Genomic DNA, 25,092 nt, shown 5'->3' with positions numbered 1-25,092 from the left:
CATCGCGAAGAAGTTCACTAGCAGCTCCAGCATCCCCTTAAGATATTTGTCAACATATCAATACAATATTTTTATATCTTCGCCAATATCTAATATCAGGTCTTCACACAGAACTGTATACCATTGATACTTGAATATAAAGCTAAAACCATCTTCCATCACTGGCCTGATTCAGACAGGATGCGTCAGCGAGCAGGAACCAATCAACGAGGCGATATATTTTCTAAACATCAGTAGTGGCGTTATGGCGTAGGTCTCGAATCTTCATAGCTAGTCCATATCTATCAGACTATAAATGCCGGCCTATGGTCACAGAGTTCTCTCTTTCCATTCTTTGTAAACCTTCTAGTGTCCTTTTGACGCGACTCGTGGTTGTGGATTCAACGCTGTAATCTATCAACTGTACATATTTAGAAGCAAAAAATTTGTATGGAAAACATTTCACTCAGCAAGTGTTTTATCGTATTAATATGTGGTAAGTGTTATTTCAAGATATTTCAACAATGGAAATAAAAAGGTTTACATAAGAAACCTAATAAAATGTGTAGATACATCATTAATAGTAATATTCTTTCTTACGTGGTGCTATATTCACGATATGAAAAAAATTAATCTTACGCAGAATACGAAAGAAAAAAGAAGAAACTACAGGAATTTCAGTTTCCTTCTTTAGTTATGAACGTCTTTAAATACCTTTTTTATTGCAGTTATGATAGGTCTTTGGCTCATACGTCGCTGCAAATAATAGAAGCTTAATTGCATGAGCGTGTTCATATTACATGGTTTTATCAAATACAGAAGCTCCAAGGAATAACGATTGTCTTTGTGTGCGAGATTCATAGATGAAAATTTATGCACTATTCTCCAGTTAATCAGTTCTATCAGCTAAAACAAATTAGGTTTGTTAGATTAAATAAAACTAAAATTGTTGAAAACAAAAACACACACACTTGTTTTAGAATTAGAAAAGAATCATTCTTAAATGTGTCTTTTTCATTAAATTCTTAATTTTAATTAAATTACATTCTAAACTTTTGAGTTAAGATATCTCTGCTGATTTGCAAGTCCTTTGTATTCATGTAACCAGTTATCTTATCTGAATTGTGAATTTTACGAATTCTTGTTTAATTTTAAGTAGATATGTTATTACATTATAGAGAAATAATTACCTGTGCGGAATTTATTTTGCCAAATGTATTATAAACTCCATATCTTGTGATATAGAGGGCTTCTTCTAGGCTTGTTCTGGGGCGATCACATTTACTCAGACGGACTTCATTGTGTAATATATTGATATCAAAATATTCAGGGTTTGTTACATTGCTACAACAAAATAATGAAATAAAATATGTTTAATTCTGAAAGAAAAATGAAAATATAGAAAAGGTATGATTGATTTAAATTGAAAGTAGTCTTACTATTTTGGCTGCCAAGTTAAGAAACATTGAGTTTCCACCACGGCAAGAAAATCATCTGCAAATGGTATTATTAGATCACAGCATATGCCGAGTCTTCTGACAACACTTTGGAATACAATCGTCAGCAATAAACTATCTCCAACTTTTTCTTCCAAAACCTGTAACAATTTATAAGACAAAAATATTAACATTTAGAAGAAATAATAGGTACGAAGCTATCCTTGTAACATTATGCAATCGTAATGTAGTAAAATCTATAACTTACATAATTTATAAAATATTTTCGACGGATATTTGTCTCCTCCGAATATACAATTCTGCGGAAATTCAGTTTAGATAGGAAAATTTGGCAAAGAGTATTTAGAATTTGTCTTGCGTCGTGATTCTCCCACTGATTTTCGTTGATATAATTGTTTTTCCAAAATAAAAACTGTTCTGGAGATGCCAAAAAAATTGGATGCTTGGGATTTTTAAGTTTGAGATGCACCAACACTTCTTGTACGATATTATTTAGCTTCGTATCTATGTCGGAGTACAAGATATCTTTCCTTGGTTGATACCATTGTGCAACAAACGTTGCTGCTTCTTCCAACAGCTGCTGTTCAGCAGGTCGCTTACTAAATTCCTGCCATATGTTTCTTTGATAATAATGCCTCAGGTGTGGAAGAAGCTTTTTACAAGTATAATAACTATTTGGTAAATCATCTTTATGTTTCCTAAAAGATTAACATTTTGTATATTACCTATGTGGGAAATGTTTTATCTCCTTAATATGTATATATGTTATTATAATATAACTACCTAACTATTCATAAATTAAATATAAAAATTCTTAATAAATGTTCATTATTTATTTTTTCTTACCTTTCTGACCGTTCAAGCAAACTTGTTACTTCGTCTATAAGAAAATAAGAATTCAAAGAATTCATCTCATTTGGATTCATTAATAAATTCAGGCCTTTCTCGTCGATATTTATAGGCGAAGATAATATGGTTCCATTACGCCTGCGATAATACTTCTTGTTTATCTGAGTGAGGAAAAACCTTAATTTCTTCCCACATTTTACACGTGTTTCTACTGCTTTTCGAAAATCTACATATCCTTTTTGCGTACATATCTCTTTTTCATTAATTGTTTTCAAACGAGGCCATCTGAAATAAAAATAAGGAATAGTACACTATTTTGAAAATTATTACATAAATAATTGTATAAATAAAGTTACTATCACAGTAACGAATTTTGAGGAATTTGAAATTGTCAGTATAAGAACAACATATTTATTTACCGTTAAACTCGTGTCTTAAATATGTTGAGTAAAATTTTAAAATAAATCTTATTAAAAACTTATTTAAAAAAATAGAACATACCTTAGATAAAATTTCCTTTTCCAAAATACATTGTCTTCGAGTATCGTATTAAAATTCTTGCACGTGGTGCAAAAGTTAAAAATATCTTGTATATTAATACTGTTATTGCACAGAATAAACTTTATCATTTCCTCGGGAAGATTTGATATCGTAGCCATTGCGAAAAAAGCTAAGAAAAGCAATATGAGTAGATATATCACGATATTTGCACGTAAAATTCGAATAACCGAATGTACTGGTTTATAATCTTTATCACTCAAGTCCAGAAATCCAAATGAACAGACGACAGCGTAAGGGATTCGAAACTTCGTTTGGTAGCGTGGTGGGGATAGAGTGGGGATGATCACGTGACGCGCACAAGCTATGTGGCGTGTCCGTGTGCACACACCGACACGATACGTAAATTGTGTATGTGCGTAGTGGGGGGGAGCATCTCAAGCACATGGCGCACTAGGCCAATCAAAGTGCTTTGTTTGGTTAGGTTAGGTTAATTTGACTGATTTTATTAGCCTAGTGCGCTATGTGCGCAATTGCACTATGGACAATTGATACCCTCCCGTCTTTGAGTAGGAACATAAAGTTTAAGGGCAAGCTGGAGTGACCAGGGAATTTCTTCGCGATGGTGCTGCCATTTGCACAAATATTTGCTTTTTATAAAAATTTGGCAAGTTGTACGCACAAAATTGCACCCGTCCACCCTCGGGATAAAATAAAGGAATATAATGAAGTTTTTCGAAGTGACTTTAGAAACGTAATAACAAGGAACGGTGTTTTCCAGAGGTTTTTAGACAGTAGAATAAACCGTTCTTCTTTAATACGCTTCTAAAGTCACTTCGAAAAGCTTCATTATATTCCTTTATTTTATCTCGAGTGTGGATGATAGCAATTTTGTGCGTACAACTTGCCATGGCAACACTGTTTCACTAGCAACTTCAGGATCCCCTTGAAGGTGCCTTTTCATGCAGCGAATTTTTCGCTGCGAATGATTTTAGCGAGTAGCGAATAATTCGCCATGAATAGTTTGTGAGCGTCACATCTGTATGGTTGCATGTCAACAATAGTAAGAAAATATTATACATAGTTGTTTTGAAATACTTTTAAATATTATATTTGACAAATATAGATTAAATTATTACTTTGTAGGAAAATCTTGAAATCTTTGTAATGGACGACGAGTCGGTTATAAACTGGACTTGGTATAACCACCAACTGTAGTGGTTATTGCATATGTACAATATGTACAATAAGCAAATTATTATTATATTGTACAGAAAAGAAAAGCTGCTGCAGTTGCAGCTACACTTTTACATTTGAGAAAAAGTGGAAAAAAAAGATATTGTAAAAAGAAATATTGGATAGCACCCATTTTTCAAGAAAGGAAAGTGCATGGATTCTTTCATGCTGTGCTACCTAAACTCGTTTTAGAAGATTTGAGATTTAATAATTACATACGCATGTCTGTAACTCAATTTGAAAAGTTAACATTCTTAGTTGGAGCAGACATATTCGCTCCTTGCGAATATTCGCTACAAGCTGAAACTTTTCAGCGAACAGCGATTACTCGCTAGCGAACAGCGAATGATCATGTGACCTTCATTCGCGGCGATTATTTCGCTACATGAAACGGCACCTTCATGGTATACCATGGAAACACTGCTAGATATCACCACGGCCTCATGTTAAAATCGAGGTAGTAGTACGACTCGACGGCAAAACGTTCGCAACTCTATTTTCACCAATTTTCAATAAATAGTATTGTTCAACGACAAGATGGACTTTCGAATACAACTCAACAGCGACTCGAGAAAGCTTATTATATAATATATAATTATAAATATTATAACAATATTAGAAAGTTTATGAAATATAAAAGTGATTAAAATGTTCAATAAATGAAACAAATTTTTCATTAGTATGAAAAATTAGTATTAAAAGTAAGTTTTTTTTATTTATCCCACCAACCAAACCGCTCACAAAGAGTCCTGGAACTAAAAGGCGCATTACGTCAGGACTCTCCGCCAGTTCCACGCTCCCGGCTAAAAAGAGTGATTTTGTACGACCTACGTCCCCTGCCCCCAGGAGATTCGGCCACCACCCCCGCCTACCCGGACTGCGCTCGTCCAAAATGCCGTGCATCCCTGTCGAGACCGGGCAGAATGCCCCACGGGTGGGTCATGCTGCCGAGTCGGTGACACTAAAACCGCGCCCGAGGATGGAAGGGTAGGAGACCCGCGGGTCCGAGAGCCCCGGCGGGAGGAAGGGAAGGAGGCCCGCGCGGGTCCGAGAGCCCCGGCGGAACAAAATTACAATACATATTATTATTAACAAGTAATAACAGAAATAAGATAAAAGTGTACGCAAGTGTAACAAAGTCAGTAAGCACAGATACAATACACACAAATATAATAAAAGCCAATAAGCAAAAAATAAAAACAATTTGCAATATAGTAAACTAAATTAATTTCGCATATAAATAACAACAATTTTCCGCGTCAGGGTGGCGTCTGGGTTCTCAAAGTGTTGCGCGTTCGCGACATCGTTGAACTCGGGCACAGCCACATTGGAATTCGTTGTAAACGTCGGATACGTCATCAACCACTCTTGGTAGCCTCCGTTGAGAATCTTGATCTTATGCTTTGTGCCGGGATCACATTTCTCGAAAATGTCCTTCAGTATGTTCAGATAAGTGCTGGTCGTCAAAGTTTCCTGCGTAGTGTTCCAGTCCACCAGAATTATTACGTCCACGTGCTGCGCCGACCGATGCTTAAATAAATCGAATGACTGCTTGTCCTTGTGAAAGCAGTCCGCGAACTTGTAGCCCAGCTTTCTGAAAGCAAACACACCATGATGAACGTTCCAAGCGCGTCGATGAATTGAAAAAAAGGATATTTTATAAAATTAGAAAGTTATAAGCGAAAAAACATGCGAGATGTTGTATTTACCCCGGTTTAATTTCCGATTGTGGAATGTTGATGCACTTGTCGAACGTAATTTTGGAACCGTCATAATGAGCCTTCTGCCTGACGTCGACGATCAAATACCCGTCCACCTCCATTTTCTCCACCGCGTCGTTGTGCTTCCTGGAACTATGCTCATAGCGTATCTCTAACTTTTGCCTCGAGTCTGCAAGTATGTTTTTCACTTCATTTATCTATTAGGTTGTTCATTAAGTTCTGCGGTTTTCTTGATAGATAGCGTTTGTCCATTGAAAAAGATAGCATGCATCGCCTGAACCGCGGATTGCCGCATACTCCGTGACAGGTTAGACAACGCTTGACATTTCGCCAGAGTCTTTGTTGTGTTTTGACGTGTTGTGTGTACGCGCTATTCATTGAAAATGGAGGATCAAAAGGTGCATTTTTGGCACATTTTGCTATTTTTCTTCCGCAAAGGAGTAAAAGTGACGGACGCACAACGTGAGATATGTGGCGTGTACGGGGACTCGGCCATAAGCGCTGACACTTGTCAGCGTTGGTTTGCGCGCTTTCGTTCCGGAGATGTGAACGTCTCCGATGCTGCTCGCTCCGATCGTCCATCCACCACTGACGACGACCAAATCGTGGCCGCAATCAAAGCAGACCGACACCTGACGACGCGGGAGATCGCGGAGCGCTTCGACATCGCCCATACAACGGTTGCGCAGCGATTAAAACGGCTTGGGATGTCGAAAAAAGCAGATGTTTGGGTCCCTCACGAGCTCACCGAAAAGAACATTTTGGACCGCGTCATGATCTGTGAATCCCTGCTGAAATGGAACTCGCTGGAGGCCTTTCTCAAACGGGTGGTCACGGGAGATGAAAAATGGGTGGTATATAACAACATTCGACGTAAGCGGTCATGGTGCGGTCCGGGTGAGTCGTCACAATCGGTTGCCAAAGCGGATTTGCATCCGAAGAAAGTGATGCTGAGTGTGTGGTGGGATTGGCGAGGCGTCCTGTACTTCGAGCTGCTTCCGCGCGGTCGGACCATCGACGCCGAGAAGCATTGCGCTCAGTTAGAAAAATTGAAGCAGGCAGTGGCGGAGAAGCGGCCGGAATTGGCGAACAGGAAGGGCGTTGTCTTCCACCACGACAACGCCAAACCACACACTGCTTTGGTGACCAAGAAGAAGTTGAAGTGCTTTGGCTGGGAAGTCATGCAGCACCCATCGTACTCCCCAGACCTTGCGCCGTCGAATTACCATCTGTTCCGGTCACTCCAAAACAATCTCGACGGGCAGCGCTTTAATTCAGTGGACGCTATTCAAACGTACTTGAAGGACTTTTTCGCGCAGAAGTCGCGCGACTTCTACAAACGCGGCATTATGTCCCTTCCAGAACGTTGGCAGAAGGTGGTCGATCAAGATGGACAATACATTCTAGATTGAATAAATGTGTAAGTACAATAGATTTATGTTTTAATTTAGGGCAAAAAAACCGCAGAACTTAATGAACAACCTAATAGAATACAAACATTCATGTATTTACGCACGCGCAGTGGCACGCAGTTATCTGGCTGGTCACTCTGGCATACACTGCCATACACTGCTGCTTACCTGATCGACGGTCATGTTGGTGGAACAGATGGACTTGCGGTCCTTGTAATCCTGAGTTTTCTTCAGCCACTTGACCGTGTCCAGCCATCTCTTCAAGAGGATATACGCGGTCTTGTAGTCACCGCTCTTCTTCGCCATCTCCAACTTCTGGCGCATAGTGGGCAGCCTCTGGTACACGCTGCGTGGCTTCTTATCCCGTAATCTGCGGGAAAAATCCTATCGAAATGACCTGTCATTCCTTTCGTGACAAAATCAGTGTTGACCAATGGTATCGGAACGCAACCCAAGCACTAACCGAAGGCGGCCGAACCGCTCAGTGGTTCTCTGCGTCACCCCCACCGCTTCGGCGAGTCGCGGCCCGTGGGGACGAATTGCCGGCGCTGACTGGATGCTCGGCGCCGCTTATATACCCCCACTCGGTGGTCGTGGTGGGGGTGTGACGTCACGTCGGCGGCAGTGGCGTAGCGCCGCGGGGCGCGGAGCATTTCGCGTAACGCGGAGCGGTAGCGTAGCACGCTACAAAGATGCATTTTAGATAGCTTCTTCGCGATGGTGCTGCCATCGTCGCACAATATTTGCACAATAAAATGCTTTTTACAAAAATTTGGCAATTAGTACGCACAAAATTGCAGCGGCCACCACTCGGGATAAAATAAAGGAATATAATGAAGCTTTTAGAAGTGGCTTTAGAAGCGTAATAAAAGAGAAAAGTATATGTGAAACTCATGTATGTATGATAAGTACAAGGTACAATGTATGTATAGGTACAAGATTTTCACATATACTTTTCTCTTTTATTACGCTTCTAAAGTCACTTCTAAAAGCTTCATTATATTCCTTTATTTTATCCCGAGTGGTGGCCGCTGCAATTTTGTGCGTACAAATTGCCAAATTTTCGTACAAAGCATTTTATTGTGCAAATATCGTGCGATGGCAGCACCATCGCGAAGAATCCTTGCACCCCAGATTTAAATGTAATGTATGTTCTTTCGATTATACTTATATCTAAAAAAATGTTTGAGAAATAAAAAATATTGCTCGGAATCATGAAAAGAAGAATAAACTGATAAAAGTGCTTAGACGATGCTAGAAATCGATCCGAGATTTCGATCCGAGACTTTTACGGAAAAGCTGCAAATTGATTGGCTACACATTTCACGGGCCGAGATCTCGGACGTTCAAGCATTTGTATGCTTAAACTGTGAGTTATATCCCTACATTGTTCTACTTGTACTTTTTGGACGTGAGTGCCAATCTCACGTAGTTTTAATTATAAAGAGTCATTGCCAACTTAACAACTGCGAACGACGAACAATGTCAAATTTGACGCGTCTGTATTGTTGACCAATATTTAAATTTCTTTAAATACGTTGTCTTTCCGAAAATGGGTACCCATCTGCATAATCATTATTACCACTGTTTCCCCTGTGTTGCAACAATAATGTTAATCAATAATTCTGAGATATTCTCTTAACGATGCTCGGACGTAACCTCTCGGACAACAAATTGTCAAACTAGTAGAGCTAGAGGGAGCGGAAAATTAGTAAAGAATTCGCATATCTCGCAATTCAAGACGATCATTTGGAAAATTATTTTCTTATTGATGTCCAAATGGATGCGCAAACAGATGTCAGTTTATTACGACCCCAAATGGCGTTACGAAACATGAACTCGGGCAACATATTTTACATGCCCTTAACATCATTCGCAGGTACGCAATTATAAGAGTACTTATTACATTGTGAACGTACGACTGAAAATACATTTCCATCGTTCCAATGGAATCCAATTTCAGATATTATTTCCTCCGATCAATTGGAGTTAATTAATTAATAACGGATTCAGTTAATTTCCTAGCTTGATTAAAATCGTGCTCCTTTAACGCCTTTATATTTTTCAGAAATGTGGTACCAGATATTTCTGTGGGCCCTACTTTCCTCCGTATTCGTGCACACTATCGCCGGCGCAATCTGTTTCGCCACGTTGCGACAACACAAATATGGCAAGTATGTGAGTAATGTCTCGACAGCCACTCGTGATCTGTACAGTCAATTTACGACATTGTGTATCCACAGATTCTTTCCGCTGCTCATTATAATAATGGGCGTACTGTTACCACTGACATCGGGAGTTGTCAGCTCAGCGGCAGTCGCCTTTGTGTATAGAGCGTCCGGTTACCAGATGCCACCCCTGTACGCTATGTTTTGGGGCATCGGACAGACTGTGGTGCCGGTGTGTGTTGGATTCACTCGGATCTTAGCGACTCTGTAACCCGACGTTACGTGCATTGCGTTTGTGATATTTACACACATGTATATACAAGAATGGCGATCAAGTGTCTTCTAAGTTACATAAGCAAAACTGTGTACATACATAGGTAAGTCGATCGTTTTTAGACATCTAATTGCATCGGCATTTATCATCGGACTGACTGTAGAAATGCTAGATTTTAAGTGTCACGAAAGAGAAATGAATGTTAGAAAGACTTTGTGATAAGAGAAGCGGATGCGGTATGACGGAAGCATCGCAATATCAATAAATTGGTTCTCAGACATAAGAGGAGCTTGAAGGTTGTCGGTATATATATATTTATATCCTATAAAACACAGTGGTAATTACAAGAAATCTGCATAAAAGACATATCTATAAAATATTTTACGTTATTTGCGTTATGTACAGTATGTTTCTCTCAGGACTTGTCCATTTTCACGTGTTGCTTGAAATCGTTGGCGATATTCTTTATATCCGCCAATCCCTCCGTCAGGGCCTTGGAGGCCTCCATTTTTGTGGTTTCATCAGAGGCACTTAACAAACTGAGTACCAAATCTGTGAAAAAAAGAACACGGTTTAGCTAGCTGAATGAATTTGATGAGTAGGAGCTATCCTTCGTATCATCCGTTGTACGTTCGTTGTACGCACCATGATATCTGGAAAGAGTCGACATTACGTCCAACTCGAGTTGCTTTCGAAGGAATGCGAGAACGGTGGTCACATGTCTGCCAGACATGTGTAAGGCGCTTTGCGTGACGGCAGTAAAGAGCACGCTCGTGACGAGATGCAACGCCAGTGCGGGATCCTGCGTGGCGTTCAGCTCCTCCAGCAGAGCCTCCCTGTGAGCGTGTACCTGCGGCCGCTCCTTCTTCTTATCGTGCTTCTTCAGTACCATGCAGCAGGCTACCATTGCGCCGTCGGCCGCGGTCAGAAAATCCTCCACCGAATCCCCCATGATCGTTTTGTGCACACCGGTTAACGGCTCCCTGACATCCGCCGGTAACTCCAGCAGCAGCTTCTGCCTCATCTCCGTCGTGAGATTTTCCGCTACTTGCAGCATGTTCTGTTGAGCGGCCAGCTTGAAGATGTGCGTCACGAAATCGAGACCCAGAGACTTCAACAGGTATTTGCTCAGTGAGGCTTGATCCGCCTTGTCCAGATGCTTGATGCCTTTGTCGAACACTCGGATGTTCGTTATCAGAGCGTTCAGGCGCTCTCCGATCCCGCTGAGGTTCGTGATCTTGTTGGATTGCGCCAGTTGTTCCGCCAATGATAATGCAAACTTGTTCAGTCTCGGTTGCAGGTGGTGCACCAATTCGTCCACCAGTTCCTCGACTACATATATATTCTCGTCCCTCATAACTTCGGCCTTTATTTCCTCCATGGATATCATTGTTATCTCGTTTTTCCCGACTGCCGTTCTCGTCTCCTCCTCGTCGGATTCGTTCTCCTGCGTCCTCCCTTGAAGGTACTTCTTCTTCGTGGACTTCGTCCTGGTTTCTCTGCCTTGACTGCCGCCGCCCGCCTTACCGGCCGCTGCCTTTTTCCTTCGTTCCTCCTTTCTGCTCATTTTGCCTTCCGTCGTGACATCCACGGATTTCGATTTCAAAATGTTCTCGGCGACAGATTGAATCCACTTTCCACTGGACACCATCTCTGCGGCTTTCTGTTCCGCTACCGCTTCAAGGGATTTAGTTAAAGTCTGTAGAAACGCGTCGGAGACCGCAACTGTCTTCGCGAATATGCGCACATTGGTCTTCGTCTTCTTTGTGGCTAATTTCAGAAGAATCTCTGCGTCCTCGCTGCTAAATACTGACGGCAAGAGAGGATAAATGTCGACGAAGGATCCAGTCGCAACAATCTCATCGATATTGGCGTCGACTTGATCCATTATTATCGTTCCCGCAACTACGGAGTTTAAGAAAATTATGTTGTCATTCTGAAAATGACGTTTTACGAAGTTCAATGGGTCTGCTATCCCGAGTCTTGTGAGCGCGTCGTATTCTGAAAAATAGAATTAGATTCAATCGTAGTATAAAACTTTATCAGGCTTGTTTTTTGTGCATACGTTACTAGAGAATTTTAGAAATCGTGTCTTTTACCTAAATACCCATTCTGCCTGTAAAAGTTTTCAACCCACTCGTTTTGGCTCTTGGAGTATATCGTAGGTACGTAGATGCTATTCCCGCCCTGTTTTCCAGTTACAACTCCAGGCACTTGTTTTACTTCTTGCAAACTATCCAGAATAGCTACAAAAAGAATACAGTATATAATAATAAAATGGCCAAATATAAATATAAGGTAAAATTAAGGATTTAATTTAAATTTAAAAAATTTTAAATTTTTAAATTAAAGATTCAAATTTAAATTTTAAAAATTTTAAATTTAAAAATTAAATTTAAATGCAAAATAAGTTGCTTGGGTGACAATAGCTTATGTTAAACATTATTTAATAATACAACAAGGAAATATTCAATTATGTGTGTCGGAAGCTTATTTGTAACGCGCTTTCTACACGTACAGAAGAATATTCTTTCCGGAACACTACATTGCCCTAATATTGCTGATAAAGGTGTGGGCTTTGTGATGGCAGACAAGGCGCCTTTGATTTTTGCCTTATTTCTGGCAATGAAGCTCTCGGTATAGAAGATCTTGGGATCTTGAGAATCTTGCGTAGCTTGTATTATCTTCCCGAGTTCTTTCTCGACGACTGACTGTAAGAACTCGGCTGGCAAATTGTAAGTGAGCGTCAGCTCGGCCACATTAATGCAGCCGTGCTGTACGAGTTTATCGTTTATCTCTTCCGCAATCTTGGTTATGTAACTCCTGTCAATGAGCTGCCCCAAAATTACTCTCAGTCCTTTATTGTGCTTCTCAATCTCCGTCACAACTTTAGTTACGTGCGACAGATTAACATTGAGAATTTGTGCCAGGTCGACTAAACTAATCTTTCCACCATGAACGTACAGCTCGTCTTTGATCTCCTTTCCAAGATGCTGAGGAGTTACATATTCCTTGCCGTCGTTGGTAAATATGATGTCCAGGAATTTGTTCTCCACCAATGTTGTTATAATCTCGACACAGTTTCTTTCGGAAAGTCTGTAATGTGCGTTCATTTACATGTTAAATTATGCAACATAGATATACGACCTTATTGACAATGCGCAGCAAGTTTAAGCAATCTTTTTCAATATTATCTTGCGATACTTATGCTTAGCTCAAAAATAAATTTATTGACACATTGACAGATTAATGCCATATGTTTAAACCCAGGAGTCTCGCGAATACTCTGTTATAACGGAAAATGCCCGTGAAATACGAGTAACAAGAACATTTAATTTGATAGCATTCATTCGCAAATCTGTATCACACTATGTGTATTTACAATTGTATTATTATTACTGAACATTGTCACACGAAAGCAAAAGCAGGTTAATCCAAAAGTGGAGCAAAAGTAACCATACTTTTGTAAAGTCGAGCTGAGCTGCGCCTTTTGGAAATCGGCGGCGAGCCTTTTAACTTCCTCCCAATCCACGCTGCTCATCTTTTCAGCCTCTCGCGTCGTCCAAGCAGACGTTCAAACGGAACCGATGCGAGGTCTCGTCAGCTGACGCTCCGACAAACGTGCAGACGCACGCATACGTCCGTACTTGAAGCGCTTTGAAGCTCATCCGCAGCGTGGTGTTGGTAGATCGACCGGGCGCGCATGCGCGGCACGATCTCCAAAGCGTTTGCATCGGGTAAAGGAAGCGCCGTCTTTCCTTTCCGCGGACGGTCGTAAAAATTGTGCGACTACTCTGAATACCGCGCGGGGCCGATCGGGAAACGCCTAATTCGTAAGTGAGAGACATCGGCAACGTCATCCAGCATTGCATCTTATCTTTAAAAAATGCATTTTCCAGCAGGCAATTTCACGGTCCATGGGCGTCCCCCTTCGCGTTCACGTCGGACGCACCTCGTGTGTGCATTGTACGTTCATGCTCGCTCCGGTTGCTTCTCCCCCCCCATCCGTCGAGCTGCGTAGCTACTCATAGGAGGCCTTACGTAACGATCCGGTGCCGTTGTCGCAATGTACCGGCACTGGAACCAGATACGCGAGCGTGCACGAGGTCCTACACGAGGCGGAATCTCACCTAGCCGGCGCATGTCACTTGGCCGATCACGCTATCATCGTCCTCGAGCATCGTATCGATAACGCGTCACGGGTCGTCGTCAGTCACGACTGCGACCGGAGCTTTCCGCGGCAGCGGAATAGCGAATCGCTCGTTTAGCGTAGTGGAGACTGAGCCTATGCGTTCCTCGTGGTACGTGATGATCGATTATCGTATTGTTCATGCATAGTCTCAATGGCGTTCTTCAAGTCGGTCATTCAGTCAGTAGGTCACGTTCGTTTTTAGTGCGCTAAAGCGCCCGAAGCCGCTCTCAAAATCTTCATTCCTGCTCGTAGCTTCATAATTTCGGATTGTCATTGTCGCAAAAGAGCTTCGCGATATTCGTGTTTTCATCACTACTGTTTTTTAAACGTTCGCTGCAATAAGCGCGAACTTTGTATCATTGTTAAATTGAAATTTCTAAATGATACTGTGTATTGTTTTACGACATGAGGATATTTTTAAGCTCATCCAAAGTGCTTGCGATCTTTGCTTATTAAATTCCGTGTTAAATAAAATTAATTTAATAATTTGGTCGATTTGGATTTTCAAAGAAAAGATTTGTAAAGCTTTCCTTTAGATGAAAATTGATCAGAACCCCGAGCGTGAACGTGTTTTGATCACAGCTTGATCAATACTTGAGTCGTGTTTCATAATACCGTGATTTTATCATGTCTAATTTTGTTACATGGACATGATAACCCCAACTTAAAAGTTCTTTGGACTTGGGATATATTTTCTAAGTCTTGGAAACTCAGAATGATACATATATATATAATACATATAATACATATATATAATACAGAATGATACATATATATATAATATAATATATAAATCAATGCAGAAGAAATTATATATGTTTCTGTACAAGATCTAATAAATCTTGCAATACAACTTTACAACGCATCGTTTGCTTGTTGAAACTTCCTGTTAAAAATCTGTATAATTATGAATATTTGTATTAATGATATGTAAATAAGATACTATTAGTTCTTTCTAAGATTCATCATTAATTTTATTAATTTATTATAATATCAGACAAATCGAGAGAGAAAGAAAAAATCTGTGAAGACTATTCCCTCAACTTACAATTAGTTAAAAGTGATTTGAAAATGGTACAATCCATTAAAGTGCCATTTTGCTTCAACTTATGTGTATACTAATATAATTTTTCTTAACTTTATAAAAAAAAAACATTTAGATGGGAATATTTGAAAAGAAGAACATTCCAGTAATCTGTGTTGATTTTTAACAATATTATAGGCATAAATAATAAATCGTGCATAGCATTATACAGCAGGTGAACTGATAAATAATACATACACTATTTGTATTATCATTATTGCTTTAAACTGCATATATAAAAATACATTCATCTTTTTTTTACACTGTCATACATGCAGATAAGTTTTCGATACACTTATCAATTTTTATCATTTCAATTATTTGTTTTGTTCTATCGACAGAATAGAATGATCAATAGATGATTAGTCATTACGATTTGTCCCAGAATCGCTTCGACGGTGGAGGTTTCCTAAAAAGACATCACATTCTTCGCACATCATTCACTTTTAGAGCCTTCTCTATAATTTTCGAGATTTGCGTTTTTTAATTTTGCTTGCTTGCAAATTGACGTAAATATTCGACGCGTGAACCTTCCAGATCCCTCACGCGAGCACCATGTATAGACATCCGTCATCTTTCTTTCGTCTTTCGCGTCCGTTCAAGTTTCCTGTCTGCGTTTTCGGCATCGGGAGGTCGGCGACGGCGTCGTAACAGTATAGAAATACCATGACGCGTCATCACGCGATCCTAAATGCGTGCGTGCGTGCGTGCGTGCGTGCGTGCGTATGTACATACTTCTTCAAACCAAATCGACGCGTGTCGCCGGCCGCTGCCATCTAATACCCCGCACCGGTCTATCGTTATCGTAATGCCTCTATCTCTGCCGCAAGTCGCCTCCTCCTCGCTCCTCGCACTATCTCTGCCCTGTCCTTTTGTAGTACCCTTCTCTCCTCGTTCCTTTAGTAACTCTTTTGATACATCAGTGTGTTCCCTCTTGGCGCTTGAAGCTTCCGACCTTTCGCTCTCGTTCCCGGCCAAACATCGGTAGCCTTAGTTTACGTCCGACGGCGCGATCGGTCGGTCGGTCGGTCAGTTCTCGAGAGCGAGAGGGCTCTCTGCAGTTTCTTCTTTTTTTTTTTATTCTTTTTCTTCCTTCTATTTTCTTCTTCTCATCGTCGCTGCCGCCTCTTTTGGAGTCGGCACGATCCCAAAGGAGTTTTGAGAACCATCAGGCATACATGACGCACGCACCCGCTGCGTGCTTGAGGATCGTCTGAACCGGTAATTCCACAAGCGCACATCACTTCTGATCATTTCAACGTATTTATGCGTTATTCTTTTATGTGCTGATGAAGGATCGTGAAAGATCAATTTAATCCGAATTATCGACATTCCCTAAGTAAGACTGAGTAAATCTGAAAATTATTTGTTGAAATCAATTAACGATTAAATTATATTATATTATATCGCAAACGATCCACTCATATTTTTGTGTTAATTTAACGTAATGGTTGGAAGCAAATTTTATGTAAAGTGAACGTATTTAAATTTTGTTCAAGGAAAATGTTATTTGTATGGTTTGCACAATGTCACATTGTTGTCGCGTTAATGTTTGGAAAAGGTTGATTTAATGTGGCTGTAGTTACACACGTGCTGTTAATTAACAACCACATGTGCTTGTTATATATGACTGTTGTAGAGTACAATTCTTCCTATTGCATATAACATGTTATTTTATTTGGATTAATTAATTATAAATTTAAACTTCAAATAAACATTCAGTTTACACGATAATTTGGTAAATTTACAGATGGGTATGGTTGCGTTTTTAACATAAAAATTTTAATGAAGACCATTTTTAACAGAAAAGAAAATGTTTTTTGCTGTGTATTAATTTCATCAGAACAGATGTTTCGAATTTTTAAATGCGACTTTAGACCAAACCCATTTTGGAACTAGGATTGGGCTGATCAAATGTCTCGGTTTTCTGAGATTTGTCGGTACGCATAGAGAAATAAACGAGGAACGTAACTCGGCAGTGGGACAGGAATCTTTGAATTTTGGAACAATATTATATCATATATTGTCGCAGAGCCAACTTTTGCAACTCGTGCATAGGTGTCTTCCAAAGTTGCCATAATTCGTTTCAGGACTCAGTTAATCAGTGTAATGCCACGCGCGTTGCATAATAAAATTGATAAATATGGAATATTATGGAATTGCTGCATTATCTTCTTATGCAGAATTTGATAGTCACATTTAAAATTATCACAAACATAAACGCTGTACACATTTAATTTAATTTATGTAACTTGTATTAATACTCATTATATCATTGTATTAATACATTTAATACGTAAAATATTCTCCGAGTTTTATTTTTAAAATAACATTATTTAAAATGATTGTGCAATAATGATAACAAATTAGAGAGAGATTTACCAGTATCGTGTCATGATAAATATAGAAAACATAGTAGGATCGAAATATTTTAGTTTCAGAAACTACTCCACTAATTTTGAAAGTAAGTTCATTTAAACACAAGGACAAACAAAAGTAATCCTTAGATGATACATAAATGACTCGATACTTGACGTTTGTTCCATGATCGTTTGACCACGTGCGCTTGACACACGTCTTTAATACGAGCTGACGCAATAGCTTAGCGTCCTGACAAGTGTAAAACGTCTTTTTATTATTCTCTAAAATTTTTATAAATCAAATTAAAAGATTTTGTTTTTTCATATGCAAAATTCTACCTCGCAAGTGTAAACAAATAATGTAATTATCACTTCACATTCACTTGTTAACCTTTTAATTTTCGAGAGCCTTGATAAGAATGCAATTAAGAATAAATCGAATACTTTGTATATACTCTTTAATCTCAATGTCGTTATCTTTACAGTTTCGTGCTATACAATCGTGGGCAATTAAAAATTATAAATTGTTTATACATATATGTGTCAGGGTTGGTTTTACGCATTGTTTTTGAAATAATATCTACTTTAAATGATAATTTGATACGCCTCATTGATTAATTTTATATATCTTCTCAGCGTAAATGAATATAATCATTTAGACACATAATTTGGAGAATTCCCTAAAAATAAAAATAAAATTCTTAAAAAAATAGTTTTTAAAAGACTTTAAATATCTTTATACATTTACATTGAATAATCAATCTATGTGCTTTTATTATTAAATGTTTCTCTTATATATTATACATTTTAATATTTAAATATATTTTCTTATTTGTAAATGTTGCATTAGTGTACAATTAGTTTTTGCAGAAACTGCATAACTTAAACGATGATTTTATCATGTGGAAAGTGTAATAAAAATAGCAACTAATACACTTTTGAAGATTTAACTATTTGTAATACTTTTGCGATAGGTTGGATAGAAAAATAAAAACTTATTGAATAAATATATTTTATTTATCATTTGCTTTAAATTTATATTTTAACATGCAGTAAGCAATTGATCTACGAAAGAAAGAAAGAGATTGTGTGTGTATTTTGTCTGTAGGAATAAAGAACGACGAAAATGTCCAATGATCGATGCGCTTTCAAAGAATTAATACTGTTGCGGACTATTAAACGTTTGACTCATGTATCAACGAATGTCAGATTCAGAATAGCGAAACAGAATCACGAAACATAACGCGTAATATGTAGAATGTTTACGACACAGGATACTTTAGATAAGGAAAATCTAATAATCGTACGTTTGTGTTAATCGAGTCAACAGAATGTAAATTTAGTTACAAAAAAATATTGATATAATTCCGAAGATAAATATTTGCAAGAAAAGCATTTCAAGCGCTTCAAAATAGCAGTTCTAAAAATTAACTCGAAAAAGATTTCGCATGATTCAATTGCCTCTATTTGTTCGTAATGAAAAGTATTCATGGCTCGTGAAAAATGCGAGCGATCTTGTATGTCCACTAGATTGAATTGCAATGCAAAGGAGTTCCGTAATAAAACCCGCCGCGTCTCATCGTCAGAAAATACAATGGTCGTTATTCCAGTTTAAAATAGATCAGAGTTCACGCTTGCTGCGGTTAATGTGGTAACGAGTTTAATGTACTTTGCGTGCACCGATGCATCTCATACATCGTAATGGATAGGATAAAATGTAAAAAATTAATTTATAATAATTTATTTGCTAAACTGGGTGTTTCAAATAAAACCTGTTCTATTGGTACATACAACGTTTATTTAAATGTATTTTCTTTAAAATTGTGAGTATGAAAAATTTGAACTAACAATTTAAGCTAAAGATTAATAACCATGAATTCAAGTATTCTTGGTAATTATACGATTACATAATTCCCATTTTTAGGAATACAGATTTAAGTCAATTTGAGGAAAAAATAAGCTTTTCGATTGATTATCACTAATTGTAAGATAATCATCTGTCAGTTACATGTGGAAAATATTCATAAGTATTGCATAGAAAGTATAATTGTTTTCCTGATGAAAAAGTAACCATGTGCGTCATAAAAAATCACTCTTGTGAACATATAGATAGAAGTATGTCGAATCTTTCGCGACGTTTGAAGAAAATTTAGCACTTTGTCACGAGAGATACGCTGTGATGAATTATATTTGTGAGAATGAGAGTCATCAACTTCTATTAATTTTCATCATCGGTGTGACTAAAGTCGAGGAAGACTTAGATATTTCGCCTTTCTTTTCGACTGATGTCAAAATTTAAGTTATAACGTATCATTAATGTACAAATCATTGAAAGTTACAGCAAACTCTTTTCTTAAAAGATTATACGTATTTTCATCAATACTTGACACAACGTTTTATTTTATCAATATTTGACACAACATTTTTAATTGTTTATTACGATCATAAATATAAATTAATGTGGCCAAAGTTTCGTAATTGGGAAATTAAATTGAATTAATAATCTGTCAGAGTATCTTCTATCGGTGTGTTAAATCAGTTAGCTACATTGTTAAACTGCGACCTTTGAAAAGCTGCACTGTCCGGCACTCATCAAGCTTACATCGCAGACTTTTGTACAACGTACGGAGCAATAAATGTAGCATTGCGTATTCTATGTCGTATTCTACGGCATACAAATATACGTATTTTCATAGTTTTACAACTATTGTTGCTTAACCACAAATGATGTGCGAAAATATTTTATTGCGAAAAAAGTATTTTATAATTTTTGTATCAAGAGATACATAAATATTTATTTTAAGTCAATGTGCATTATTTAGGATTATTATATTTTTACTCATCTGAAAAGATGGAATTGTAGAATAAGTTATAAAGCAAAAGCAAGGAAGAGAAAAATCCAAGGAAGGAGTTTCTCTCCAATGATGAATTTAAAATATGTTGTAGACCAAAATAGGAGACACGTATTTTTTTATACGTACTTTTAGACCAATACGTACGATACTGATGCTACTTTCTACATGAAAAAGTAAATGTAATAAATATAATATAATGTATAAAGACATTAGTATCATTGAACGTACCTATCTTACTCTGTTTCTGTATCTCATCTTATTTCTTTTTACTTTGAGATTAGACATAATGATAAATTTAAATGCCTCTTAACAGATCAGAATATTATGACAACTTGTTTTGGTATTTTAAACTGTTTTTAATACATCGCATGAAGTTTTACATTGTATCAGCGATTTGCATCTTATATTAATTACAATCTTGCGAATAGATTTCTTGTATCTGTAAACATCTTATTAATTATCAAAATAGCAATCTCGCGATTAGATATTGCCATTTTAATACTTAATAAGATATTTATAGATAGGAAACCTATTCGCAATATTGTAATATACGATACAAATCGCTGATAATCAATATAAAAATGTATGTACATATGTATTAGCCGGCATTATGTTGATGGTGACGATCATATTGTTACCCTTTTGCAAAACAATTAGTTACCAATTTGTTACTTCTAAAAGCTTAAAGAAAACTTTTTTATCTTGGCGCACAGTTTACAGGCAATTCTTGAGGGGGTAGAGCCAATAAGCGGCGCAGATCATCATCGATAACGATGACGATCGACGAGGAGGCCGGTCCCGGCGACGCCGGCAGCTTTGTTTCGGGAGAGAATGTCGCCCCGTCGATTCGGACGATCGATCGCACATCCACGCACGATCCAATCATCCCAACGAGCTGCATCCAGCGTCGTCAGGCTGATCCTGACAGTTCTGATTCGGGCGAAGGCAAGCCCTTGTTGACCGAGAGCGTGGCAGTGACGATCGATGCGTCGATCGGCAAATTGGGAAAGCAGAAAACTGAGAACGCAGCAGCAGTGCAGATGGATGGGACTTCGACGTACCGGAAAAGCTCCGTTGATGAGGATCCCGTGAGTGAACCAACGAATACGGCCGTCGTACCACCCGATGGTGGCCTGAGGGCCTGGATGATCATGATCGGCAGTTTCACGATTAACGGTGTGCTCTTTAGCATCATCAACACTTATTCCATCATCTATCCGGAATTGCAGAGACGGCTCGCAGAAGTCGGTGAAACTGAGGTCTCCTCCAAATCAGGTGCGAAATTATATTAATTATGGTATATTACATTAATTCTCTATGATCGATGATCATTGAATTGATCTGCAAAATTCTTACAATATTAGTTTTCATGATTCAGCATTATTAATTTTAATCGGTCGATCTCAAAAGAATTATTGCACGCACACTTTAAAAGCCAAATAATTGCTGATTTTATCATACGTGAAAAAAGAATGTCGATAATTATGCATCAGAAAGATTAATTAAGTACTTTAGAAATACCCGAGATTGCACGGTTATTTATCTCTCTCGTCAATAAAAAAAGTATTTATCAAATGATAAGATCTGAATATTTTTGATCTTTGATTTTCCGGGTGCATTCTCCCAACTTGCAATCTCCAAACTTCTGGGTGCATGATTCAACAAGAATGTCTTGTTTGTGGTAATTATAATAACTCATGCGGTAATATTTAATAAAAGTAATATAAATTATAATTGTTTCTGAATAAAATTGTATTCGCTATTTGCGCTCTTCATATTACCAGTATTATTTTATGATGTATTAATAACTTAATAAGTTTAAAATGTTTGTATGTCATCGGTTTTGGGCACTCAAATCTTCAATTCTTATTCTTGAATTATGTAACTTTTAGATAATACTATGAACAAGTTTATCTGCTCTTATTTGATAACAGTCGACCTTGTATAAAAGTATAGCTGATTTTTAAAATACTAACGATCAAAACTTTATAATCACGCTGCTCACAATTATATCGCGATCAATCAATCAATAATCTGCATAAACATAATTCAGACAGATAAAAGGAATTTAGTTTACGCGTATGTATTAATAATAAATTTAAAGCTCGCGTGCAATAATTATTCTGCAATTGTCATTTAGCACTTACGGGTTCGTTGGTGAAAATCTAATAATATCTCGGCTTTTTCGATCCGCATATAGTTCGATGAACCTCATTATCTGTCTCAAGTTTTCTCAACAAATCCACTTTTCTATTATATGTCGATAACACCGTATCACACAAGTGACCTCTCACATATTGTTATTATAGAACGCAGACCCGCTTTTCTTCGCACTGTTGTATCTTTTTCACGTCCAAATCATTTATTCTTAAATGTAAATAATTGTTTTCGGCAACGGGCAACGTTGTTAAACACCGAGAGTTTCAATTGTTCGACAATTAGACAGTTATTTATAGTAATAGGGGTTAATTCATGGTACTTGCTGCTCGAGCAACTTAATCATTCTCGTTGTACAAAAAAATGCATAAATTGCCGACCTAGATACGTGCTATTAATTTGCAACGTGCGTCTCTGATCAGTTGCTGCGATCTTTAATTGGCATAATTTGTCTACGTATTTGCTTTGCTATTTAATTGCTTAATAGATTCTCATCTTTACTCGCAAATTGATGTATGTATAGGATGCTTCAAAGCAATTGAACGTTCCTCTCCTTATGACTTTTTCAATTTTTTCCTCAATGGAAATATTGAGAAATCCTCGACTCTCGTATAATAAACGATACGAAAAACTTGTAAGAAACTAAAATTTCAGGAAAATATATTGCTGATCAAAAAAAAGATGTTACTTTTAATTACGCCAGGTAATCGATGAAATTGTTTTAGCTCTGGTGGGTTCGCTGACTATTGGAACAACATTCTTCCTGTCACCAGTCGCCGGCATATTGACGGACAAGTTCGGTATCCAGATGACCACCTTCGCAGGCGGTGTGATCGCATCTTCTGGCCTACTCCTTTCCTCATTACTGATAGATAAGGTGATTGAAAAATACCCAGTAAGCAAAATGTGTGCAATCTGCCAGCAGATTGGCAACAGATTACTGCAGAAGTTGATAGCAAATTGGCATCCGTTATGTCCGCATTAGGACAGTGATCCGCCAGCAGAGCCTGCTAACAGACTCTGACAGCAGATTGGCGGCAGAAACCGAGCAGGATCTGTTAACATTTGACGGCAGATTGACAGCAGAAACCGAACAGAATCTGCAGCTTTTGGCCATTCATATTTACGATGTATTAAAGCATGTGTTTACTTTTAACACACTATAAATTGGCATTTTATATTACCATGTGTTAAAAGAACGCATTTGTTTGTTAAATTAAAGTACATTTGACTTGATGTGTCTTTCTGACAGTTCGTTGCATAATCTCTCTCTTATTGTTAATTTATTCTAATCCGAAGTCCGAATTTTGCTTTCGAACTTCAGATTGCTTGTGGCGTGCGTGAACTACATGGACGTTGTCCATGGGAGCCTCTGTGCCGCGAGTGCAAAAATTTTCAGAAAAATTAATATTATCGTGCCAAGGCGCGTATATTAACTTATATAACTGTTAGGCTAAATCTTAACATCGAGTAAGAACTCGACGTGTGCACCGCATAGCGGTGCGGAGCGAAAACGCATATTCATAGCCGTGTAAATTTGAATACTGTCAAAAGCTGCAGATCCTGTTCGGTTTCTGCTGCCAATCTGCTGCTAGATTCCGCGCGCGCAGATCTTGCTCGGTTTCTGCTGCCAATCTGCCGTTAGATTCCGCGTGCGCAAATCTTGCTCGGTTTCTGGCGACAATCCGACTTCAAGCCATGTTTGCAGATTCTGCTCGGTTTCTGCCGCCAATCTGTTCTTAGATTTTGTGAGCAAGCTCTGTTACATGTCTGGCACCAATTTGTCGAATTAATCGTTAATAACAACTTCTGTATCAAATTTGTTGTCTTTTGGCTGGCAATAGTTGATAGCAGATAGTTAGCATCATCTGCTTTCGGCAGACTTGGCTATCTGGGTACATTGAGATAAATGTACAAGGAAAAAAATAACGATCGATTAGTTAATCGATTGCGATTTATAACGCATCGTTTGAGTCTCGCTCTTCTGCAATTATACTGGCAAACATCCAACGGATCTGAATCCTTATCTAAAATGTACTGTTTCAGGTAGAGCTGCTCTACTTGACATACGGCATTATGTACGGGCTTGGCGCGAGCCTCGCTTACACGCCGAGTTTGGTGATATTGGGCCATTACTTCAAGAAATATCTGGGACTGGTGAACGGCGTTGTTACGGCAGGAAGTTCCGTATTCACCGTACTGATCCCGTATTTGATGGAATTCCTGCTGCGACGTCTGGGTTTGGAAGGTTTACTGCGATGCATGGCCGTGCTCACGGCCGTCGTTATGGCTTGCGCGATCCTTTTTAAACCGATACCACGTGAGCTTCCTTTATTTATTCAGAATCTACTCCAACCGCATTGGACACAATCTGGAATCAAAGTAGTTTATATATCATTTTAATTCAAGGAAAATATGTTTATTTCAGTGAACGTACCGCAGCGAATCGAGCCACGATTAAAGTCGAAATCGTTGCGGAGTCGTCTGAAGGAATTCGTGAACGTATCTATCTGGAAAAGGAAACGATACGTCGTCTGGGCTTGCTCCATTCCTCTCGCTCTCTTTGGGTAAGTCGTTCGTTCACACTATCGCATCATGTGACGCTCAGTCTCGGTGGTTTCGCGATTCATAAGTAGCATCCGTCGCGAAGACTAAACTCAAATAGATGATCCCAATAAATCATTATAACTAAGTAATCGCCGTCTGATTATCTTCGTCTGCCGGGATACGTCTGCGATGATAGTCTGAACAGTTATCTCTCTCAGTTGCGTAGTTACCGATTTTTCTTCGTACATTTATGTGTACGGATATCATTGTCTTCATCCTTATTCAAACGGCTCGGCTCTTTAT

At 38.3% G+C, this 25,092-nt stretch overlaps 5 protein-coding genes and 1 long non-coding RNA gene across 8 annotated transcripts in view; 3 read left to right on the top strand and 3 right to left on the bottom strand.

Moving 5' to 3' along the window:
* The first annotated feature begins 136 nt into the window (after window positions 1–136).
* Window positions 137–1,039, top strand: LOC105281352. Its single transcript, XR_894290.3, has 3 exons — window positions 137–249; window positions 350–475; window positions 708–1,039. It is a non-coding gene; the product is annotated as an uncharacterized LOC105281352 (long non-coding RNA).
* LOC105281354 (F-box only protein 21) lies at window positions 259–4,627 on the bottom strand. The gene is made up of 7 exons (XM_011342505.3): window positions 2,787–4,627; window positions 2,283–2,570; window positions 1,684–2,134; window positions 1,419–1,576; window positions 1,170–1,323; window positions 694–885; window positions 259–400 (listed from the first exon to the last, which is right to left on the bottom strand). The coding sequence occupies exons 1-7, from the start codon at window positions 2,942–2,944 to the stop codon at window positions 290–292; spliced, it is 1,512 nt and encodes a 503-aa protein (XP_011340807.1). The 5' UTR covers window positions 2,945–4,627; the 3' UTR covers window positions 259–289.
* A 91-nt stretch (window positions 4,628–4,718) lies between these two features.
* Window positions 4,719–7,715, bottom strand: LOC105281351. The gene is made up of 4 exons (XM_026968315.1): window positions 7,616–7,715; window positions 7,321–7,522; window positions 5,729–5,937; window positions 4,719–5,613 (listed from the first exon to the last, which is right to left on the bottom strand). Exons 2-4 carry the CDS (start codon window positions 7,474–7,476, stop codon window positions 5,244–5,246), a joined length of 735 nt encoding a protein of 244 aa, XP_026824116.1. The 5' UTR covers window positions 7,477–7,522; window positions 7,616–7,715; the 3' UTR covers window positions 4,719–5,243.
* An 869-nt stretch (window positions 7,716–8,584) lies between these two features.
* Window positions 8,585–9,874, top strand: LOC105281350 (transmembrane protein 170A). Its single transcript, XM_011342502.3, has 3 exons — window positions 8,585–9,031; window positions 9,221–9,326; window positions 9,396–9,874. The coding sequence occupies exons 1-3, from the start codon at window positions 8,932–8,934 to the stop codon at window positions 9,589–9,591; spliced, it is 402 nt and encodes a 133-aa protein (XP_011340804.1). The 5' UTR covers window positions 8,585–8,931; the 3' UTR covers window positions 9,592–9,874.
* A 14-nt stretch (window positions 9,875–9,888) lies between these two features.
* On the bottom strand, window positions 9,889–13,267 carry LOC105281348 (E3 UFM1-protein ligase 1 homolog). Its single transcript, XM_011342501.3, has 5 exons — window positions 13,056–13,267; window positions 12,113–12,690; window positions 11,694–11,840; window positions 10,240–11,595; window positions 9,889–10,146 (listed from the first exon to the last, which is right to left on the bottom strand). The coding sequence occupies exons 1-5, from the start codon at window positions 13,133–13,135 to the stop codon at window positions 10,010–10,012; spliced, it is 2,298 nt and encodes a 765-aa protein (XP_011340803.1). The 5' UTR covers window positions 13,136–13,267; the 3' UTR covers window positions 9,889–10,009.
* Window positions 13,268–13,297: 30 nt separating this feature from the next.
* LOC105281346 (monocarboxylate transporter 10) overlaps window positions 13,298–25,092 on the top strand; it is a 14,806-nt gene continuing 3,011 nt past the window's right edge. For 2 of the 3 annotated variants that reach the window (XM_026968207.1, XM_011342498.2), the window contains exons 1-6: window positions 13,300–13,427; window positions 13,494–16,091; window positions 20,799–21,360; window positions 22,968–23,119; window positions 24,289–24,562; window positions 24,671–24,809. In XM_026968207.1, coding sequence (XP_026824008.1) covers window positions 20,859–21,360; window positions 22,968–23,119; window positions 24,289–24,562; window positions 24,671–24,809 — 1,067 coding nt within the window. In that variant the 5' untranslated portion in view covers window positions 13,300–13,427; window positions 13,494–16,091; window positions 20,799–20,858. Of the gene's footprint in view, window positions 13,428–13,493; window positions 16,092–20,798; window positions 21,361–22,967; window positions 23,120–24,288; window positions 24,563–24,670; window positions 24,810–25,092 lie in introns of all 3 variants that reach the window. The other variant, XM_011342496.2, reaches the window with a different exon arrangement.

Source organism: Ooceraea biroi, chromosome 3 (genome assembly GCF_003672135.1).
Source record: "Ooceraea biroi isolate clonal line C1 chromosome 3, Obir_v5.4, whole genome shotgun sequence".
Taxonomy (NCBI): Eukaryota; Metazoa; Arthropoda; class Insecta; order Hymenoptera; family Formicidae; genus Ooceraea; species Ooceraea biroi.
The sequence above is the reverse complement of the archived record's forward strand: the minus strand, read 5'-3'. Positions and strand labels throughout refer to the sequence as shown.